Source organism: Nicotiana attenuata, unplaced genomic scaffold (assembly GCF_001879085.1).
Source record: "Nicotiana attenuata strain UT unplaced genomic scaffold, NIATTr2, whole genome shotgun sequence".
In the NCBI taxonomy this organism is placed as follows: Eukaryota; Viridiplantae; Streptophyta; class Magnoliopsida; order Solanales; family Solanaceae; genus Nicotiana; species Nicotiana attenuata.
In genome coordinates, this window is record NW_017670854.1 from 382,884 (window position 1) to 390,957 (window position 8,074).

Genomic DNA, 8,074 nt, shown 5'->3' on the forward strand with positions numbered 1-8,074 from the left:
CATGCATCATTCCAGCTTATTTTATTTGTGCCTCTTTCAAGTGTTCCTCCATTATTTCTTCCCCCTTTTTCCTTTTATTCTCTTACTCTTTTTTTTTCTTTTTCTTTTTTAGTGGTGGTCGAATCTTATGGGGATTGCCTACGTATCATATCCCCGCATGCATCAGACCGGGCATAGTTCTGACACAAATAAAATAAAGACACAAAATTTTTGGAATCTTTCATTTCATTACCAAAATATGCTATTACAAGCTACCCATTTGAAAAAGGAAAAACAACATACAGACTCCAAACTACTAACATGATTCGATGTGAAAAGAGAACAGACGGGTAGACAACAGACTCTTTAAAACAAACTGTACAGACTTGAACTAGGGATACATTAAAGCTTTGAATTTTGGTGACCGCGGGGCATCGTTCGGCCTTTCCGCAGGCTTTGGGGCGAGGCCCCTTTGCAAGCTTTTCAATTCTTGCATGATCTGGTAGATGTAACCCATGACTGAAGCAAAGAGGGCAGTACGGGGCATTTCCTCACATGCTAGGCACCTCATGGTGATGTACTACCCAATTTCTTCAATTCTACCCCTGATTCTATCCCTTTCCATAAGCAGTTGCTCTATTCGTTGATTCTTCGTTCCCAGCACTTGAGCTTTGTCAGCGAGCTGGTCTTGGAACCTCTCCATTTGTTCTTCCATTCGTGCCATCAAGTCATAGCAACGCTTCCTGTCTGTTCTGGCATCTCGAGCTTGTTTAAGGACCCACTCTTTGAGAGTGGAATTTGTTTCTCTCAATATAGCAATGGTCCCTTCATAATCCCTTCTCATTTGCCGCATACGCTGTGCTCGCTCTTCTGTACCTCTCGCCCATCTGTCTCGGATTCTCGCCATGCTAGCTTCAGACCTTTCCAAACCCTCTTGGTATTCAGTGATTTGATTTTTCAACCCAGCTATCATTCTTTTGTCGGCCCGACTTCTCTGTTGGTTGTTGGCATCCATTCTGACTCGTCGGATTCGGGTTTTCAGGGCCTTGTTTTCTTGAGTCAACCTGTTCTTCTCTCCCGTATTAGCATCAATTTGCAAGCTATTTTCATATTTGAGGTCCGCAATTTGCTGTTTCAGCTTGCCAATTTCAACCCGATAGCCTTCTTCTCTTGCCAGCCAAACCCATTGTTCTTGCGAGTCATCCGTGAATTGCTGGACATGGGCCCTTTTAGCAGGCCTCTGATGAGTCTGGAATCTTTTCCCGAACCATGCATCATACTTTGGGTCTACCTCGCCTTTGGCCAAATCTCGTACCATAGTTTTGGGCTCGAGGAATCTACATTCGTGCCACAACTTGCGAATTGTATCTTCCAGGAACGTGGCTTTCGGACTTAGCTCGATGACATGCTTGCTCAAATCTTCATCTTTAGGGACAACCTAGAACCTTCCCAATTGACGCAATACCCGATGGGGAGCGTATGGTTGGATACTACGGACACCCATCAAAGGAACATAACATTCTTTTGCTGACATGTATACTGCTTCAGTAGCGGGCAACCAACCGAATGCCCATTCAATTTGGTCCGCCGTCAGGGATCTCAGTCGTACAAACCAATATTCAGTACCCTCGAGGAACGCGACACCCGTTACCCGCTTCTCAAACTTTTCAATGCAGCTTAAACCAGTCAGCCCGTAGTTCATATACCCCACCTGATGACAGAGATGCTCTTGCATCCACAACTGAAGTAATAGATTACAACCTTGGAAAAAACTTCCTCCCTCCTTACACACAGTCAATGCTCGGTACATTTCTGATACGATCAGGGGAACTATAGTGCTGTCAGCCCTTTTCATTGCGACGTCAACCATCCCCACGAGACCTATCTCTATTTTCTTGTCGTCTCGTGGGCAAACCATGATTCCCAAGAATGCCGTTATGAATGCCAAGGTTCGTCTTGCTTCCCATTTACCTCTGTTTCCGGCATGAGTCAGTCCCAATTTTGGCTCGTCAAAACCACGCGGATTACCATAACGCTGATATAAGAACTGAAGAGCGCAGCATCCTTTTGATAAATCGTTATTTTGCATAGTCCGGCTGATATTTAACAAATCCAGAAAGCGGTGTGGAGATACCGGTCTCGGTGACAACAGATACTGACTTCTCAGATTCCCATTCATACCCGCATAACCTGCTACTTCCTCCAGTGTGGGTGTAAGCTCAAAATCCGCAAAGCGAAACACATTTCGGGTCGGGTCCCAAAACGGTATTAAAGCCTCGATGACATCCGGCCTTGCCTTGACATTTAGTAGCCTGATGAGACCCCCCAAGATTCTGACCACTATTTCTTTGCTGCTTTTTTCCAAATCGTTCCACCACATATGGAGCTGGAGAGGGACCTCGCTAAAGACGGTGAAGGGTTTGTTTTCACTTGTGCTCATCCTGCACATTTATTAAGGTGATTTAAACAAAAAGTAAAAATTTATTTGACTCAAAAAATGATTTTCTTAATTTAAAAAAAAGAAAGATCCGCTTTTCCGAACACGGCCTTTCAGCACTTCGGAGATGAAGATTTTAAGGCTGTGAGGGTCAATCGGTCAAAACTCTAAAAAGGTGACCAAAAGTGGCCGTTTATGCAAAGTCAGCCTTCCGGCGTCCCTTTCGGGAACATTTGGCTATTTTTGACAAAAACAGCATTACTTGATTTATTTAAGACTCTTCTCTTGTTTTTCCAAAAATAGCTACCCATCATTGAAAACATGGCCTTACAGAGCCTCGGGGACGAGGATTTTTGGGATAATTGGTCAAAAATTCAAAAATGACCAAAAGTGGCTGTTTATGCAAAGTCAGCCCTCCGGCGTCCCTTTCGGGAACATTTGGCTGTTTTTAACAACGGCATCGCCCAGCTTATAATAGAATTTTTGACATTTTCTGGTTATTTTTGCAAAACAGGGGAAGTTGGACCCGATGAGGGTTGCCTACGTATCTCACACCCGGTGAGAATCAAACCGACGTAGTTCGGGCAAGGAAAAATAACTAGATTTTTTAAAAAACAAGACTCCTTTTTCAAAACACATTTCTTTCTTTTTTCCCTTTTTTCAAAATTTTGGCAGAGTTTCGACACTACTTGTGCATTGGTTTTTTTTGAAAATAAATAGTTATCTCTCTACACTGCTATTTTTCTCTTTTTCGCAATTTTCTAATATTCCCGATTTTCGGAAGCCGGTCAGCATGCAAGTCTGAAACAAACAAATGCATAAATCAAACAGGATGCAGCAGGATGGTCTTTTCACTTCAGGTTGCTTGTCCTAGACGGACCCAACCCCTGTGTTGAGTCCCCTAAGTCAAATGCACATGATGCAAATAAGCATTCCTACTAGGGATCCGGCATGAGGCTTTGTTATACTAAGTTTAAAATCTGGGTTTATTGTTCTAAACCTGGCTTACCCGAGCGGACAGCTCGAGCCGAGGGGGAGGCAGCGTACCGGGAATACAGAAGCTTCACCGGCTTTGCAACTCATCCGAACCTCGTTCTAAATTGGGGGTAGACTCTATACAGAAAAGAAGTCACACGAAGTGCACCCTTCTTCATGATTTAGAAGACTCAGAGAGGAGATGGGTTTCGGCACAGTTTATATACAGTTCACAAAATATCAAAGCGGTAACACTTAGCACATTAGGCCCAAACATATAACAAAATCAGATAATACATAAGCCAAATACAACAAATATACCAAGCTCGAATTTCTAACCCTGAACCAGTGGTTCTGGGTCAGCGTCCCCAGCAGAGTCGCCAGAGCTGTCACGCCTCCTTTTTACCCGCACCCGCAGGGGCGTAGGGGGAGTTTTTCCAATTTAAGGACAATCGAAACGGGATTAGTTTGATTTATTCAGAGTCGCCACTTGGGAGATTTATGGTTTCCCAAGTCACCGGTTTTAATCCCGAATCGAGGAAAAGAATGACTCTGTTAACAGTCCGCGAACCAGAAATCCAAGTAAGGAATTCTATTAACCCGGGAGAAGGTGTTAGGCATTCCCGAGTTCCGTGGTTCTAGCACGGTCGCTCAACTGTCGTATTCGGCTTATTTATCTGATTTTTAAAACATGTTGCAACTTATGTGCCAATTTTAACTTTTAACCGCTTTTATTCAAATGATTAAAGAAAATTGAACGTCGTTTAAAACATGTCTTTGGATCACGTCACATGAAATGCACCCGCAATCCTGAACACAGTTGACTCGACGTTTTGGGATTTGGATGGGTCGCATGAAATGCACACCCGAGTTTAAGAAGGTATGATTATTAAACACGCGCCTAAAGAGACTATCGCGTTATTATTTTGGGGGAAGGCCGTGAAATTCGCTAAACGGCCCCTCCCGAAATCTAAGTATTTATTATAAACTTCTATTGAGGGCCCCGCAGCTTGTGCGTTTTTGTTTGGCGAGGCTCGTCTCATTTATTTTATTCAAGGATGTCGTAAAGCGACTATGATTCTCTATTTATTTTTCGTCTCTAAAGATAAAGAAAAGGTCCTAATTAATTACATATTTATAAATTCGGGCCTCGAGCTCAAGTCCGAATTCAAACAAAAGGGGGGACCCTCCTAATTTGAACCCGCTACCTAACTCGAAGCCCAAACTTATATTGTTAGACTATGTATTTTTATTCATCAATTAAACTCAAATAGGGCCTCAAACGGACGCCCGGAGGCCCGAAGTTATCCAGCAGATTTTACGATGGACAAGTATCGTTCATTCAAATTGATGCCCAGTTTATCAATCGATTACAATAAAACTGAAACTGATTTTTTCTATTCAAACCGTTATGCAGGAAATTTAAGACCTCATTGAACCTAATTATTTCACTAAACCCCAAAGAAAGAAGTTTGGAACATAAGGATCGGATTTGATTCTAACTCCTAAAGCTTGGGCTTCCTCATTTCTTAATCTGCTGATGAATTACTATGCTACTACTAAATTGACAATTAAACTGGAAACATGATTCGAATAAAACAACTTGATTATATGGCTTCATTTAACACTATATACGAACCTGTTGTACACTATTTTTGATTGTTTCTAACAAACGTTAATCGCTTACATGACTCACTATTTCATAACAGACTACTGAATAACAGATTGATACATGAAACCAGTTGAACCTATTTTAGAATTATAGGAATGAATCTGAAAGATACAAACTATACAGTCCATTATACATTCAATCATTTAAACAATCAGTCCTAATTATGGTTTAAACTATTACAATCAACTATAAGGTAACTACAATACATGCTGAATTTCCCATGAAGCTGGGCTTCCATTTTTCATTTTTTTTCAGTTCTGCTAACTTTACATGATACTGAGGTTAAAAAATATGTACCTGGATTGGAAAAACAGAACAGAAGAAGGAAGATCAGTCAGCAGTAGGTAACACAGCAACAACAGCAACAGTGACAGAGCAGTAGCACCAAACAACTCAGACTTAAAACCAGCAGTAAAATTCCAGCAGCAATAGAAGAGTGAAAACAGCTAACACCAGTACCAGATTGGCCACAATTCAAACCAGAAACCAACAGGGAAAGAATTTGACCCACAGCTATACCAACAACAATACAAACACCCAAAGTAGATGCCACAGAGATGCAACACCAACAGCAACACAAAACACCGCCAAGACAGAACAACTAGGCTCGAATATGCTCAAAAGAATCAACAGACTTCCAAACAGATTCAACAATTAGAAAAGGCAAGAATCAGTGCCCGGAATCTAAATTTCTGCCTAGACTTAAATGGGACAGTACCCTTTTCAATTAATTTACAATGTGTGACTTCTGAAGGAGTGGTGTTTTCGAAAGCCAATCAATTTTCTCTCAATACTGAACTCTCAAGATTTTTTCAAAAGCCAGCTTCTTTTATGTCGAAACTGATCCTATTTATAACCAGGAACAGACCTCTAAGGTCTGCCTTGAAGCTGTCAGACCTAGACCTGCCCATTCCCCTTTGATTCCCACTCCTACTTGTCTTCTTGATGCAAGTTATTTTTGTTCCCCACACTTGGTTCCCATTGTACTAATCAAGAGTCATGGGTGTGTTAGAATTTAAACCCCATGCCCTTGTGTTATGTCCCCCACTGATATTAAACTAAGGTTAATTATTAACCAACTTGACAGACCCTCTTAGTTAATTCTAATTAGACCCTGTTAAATCCCAAAGTTGCCCTTAACCCCTGAAGATTACTGTTCTGCCCTAACTCTTAACAGTCAGTATATAAACCCCTCTAAATTTAACTAACACTGATTATTAACTACTAAACAACCACACAGTTATAACCAATCCTAGTCAAATTTAGGCAGTGATTCATACAGAGTTGAAGCAAGGCAGGTGATCCAATATGCAAAACAGGGGTGATTTTCAAATGGGCAATCATTCGATCCAAAAGAGGAGATGAACACATTCATAAATTCATCTTGATCGCACAAATCAAACAGAAAGAACAAGATGACAAACATACTGGAAAAATGAAACTATCATCATGTGATTCTGGTATTCAAATACAAGAAACTAATTGACGACATTTCATCAATCGACTATATGAGCCATAACAGACAACAAACACACAATAAACAAACAGGCCACCAAATGAATTCAGTGGCTTTGGGCAAAACAGGGGACCAAAGTGAACTAACTACTCGATGATGTTAATCGAATCGAATATATAGTCTATAACACATATTTAACACATGAAATAGAAAAATCGACCAAACAAAGGGTCTTTGAAGATGGCCAGAATAAGTTGAAAGAAGAAAAAAAAAATCGAAAAATCAAATAAACTAAACTAAACATGTAAACAGATAAAAATATGAATATAGAACAAAAGAAAAAGAAAAAGGTACCTCAAAACTCAGGCGACCCAGGTTCGAACTCGGACTGACCGCTTTGAGGTCGAACAGACCTTAGTCGAAGTGTTCTCAACTGAGAACACCTCGATTAAAGTCGATTAGACCCCAAGTCCCTAATTAATTGGATAGATTTCATCATCTCGTTTTCTAGGGTTCTTGAGGGCTCGATTTGGGGTTCGAACAGTTCTGGTCAGATTCGAAGGGAACCAAAGTTATTCAGGGTATGAGGGAGGTTAGGGGAGTGACTGGTGTGAATTTGGGGCTGGTTGGTGTAAGTTAGGTTTTTGCTCGAATATTCAAACGAAGATTCGACACGTTTGGGGAGGATTCGAACCAAACGACCACTGGAATTGGATTCAGGGTGGTTGAGTCGCCCTAGGGTGTTAAGATGGTGGCTGGCGGCATTGTTGCCGCCGGGTTTCAGGCGCTGGGATAGGGTGGCGGCTAGGGTTAAACCCTAGCTCGTCTCTGATCTTTGAGACGATGAACAGGAGACGAGAGGGGGGGGGTTTGGTTTGGGGGGCTGGGGTACGAGGTTAAGTTTATATAGGGGCGGGGTGGATGGATCTGGGCCGTTCGATCAAGCCTGATCAGCGGCCTGGATCCTTTCATTAAAGGGAGACGACGCCGTTTGGTTAAGTGACGAGATTGGGTCGGTCTTTGGGTGAAATGGGTCGGGTTATGGTAAGGGATTGAGACCGTTAGATTGAACAAGATGAATGGCTCAGATCAATTGGCTTGAAACGGCGTCGTTTGACTTAAGTCGGGAGCTGCACTGGACCGTTAGATCTGTTTGATCAACGGTCCAGATCTGATAGGCTTGAAACGGCGTCGTTTGAGGGTCTGGGAGATCAGGGACCTGGACTGGGTCGTTCAAATGCTTTGGGCCTGATTTGTTGGTCTAATTTTGGGCCCAATCCGAATTTTCTTCATTTTTTTAACTTTTCTTTTTCTTCTTTTAATTTCTAATTCAACAAAATTCCTAAGTAAAATGTAAAACCAAAATTAAACACCAAATATTAATTAACCCTTAACAACAACTAACACACAAGTTAAAATATTTAATTAAAATAAAATCACACAATGGCACATTTAAATGACAAAAAATAGAATTGGTTCTTTGTCACCTAGTTTTGGTGTAGCAGCTATATTTCGATTTCATCCTCTTTTTTCCTAAGGGTTTCTATAATTGGAC

The 8,074-nt window shown here is 41.4% G+C and overlaps 1 protein-coding gene across 2 annotated transcripts; it reads right to left on the reverse strand.

The window, feature by feature from the left end:
* Positions 1–260: 260 nt before the first annotated feature.
* On the reverse strand, positions 261–6,832 carry LOC109243925. Of its 2 annotated transcripts, none has more exons than XM_019410936.1 (2): positions 5,361–6,832; positions 261–2,420 (listed from the first exon to the last, which is right to left on the reverse strand). In XM_019410936.1, the coding sequence occupies exon 2, from the start codon at positions 2,417–2,419 to the stop codon at positions 1,418–1,420; it is 1,002 nt and encodes a 333-aa protein (XP_019266481.1). In that variant the 5' UTR covers position 2,420; positions 5,361–6,832; the 3' UTR covers positions 261–1,417. Both variants share the same exon structure in this region, with proteins under 2 accessions (XP_019266481.1, XP_019266482.1).
* Between the last annotated feature and the right edge of the window lie 1,242 nt (positions 6,833–8,074).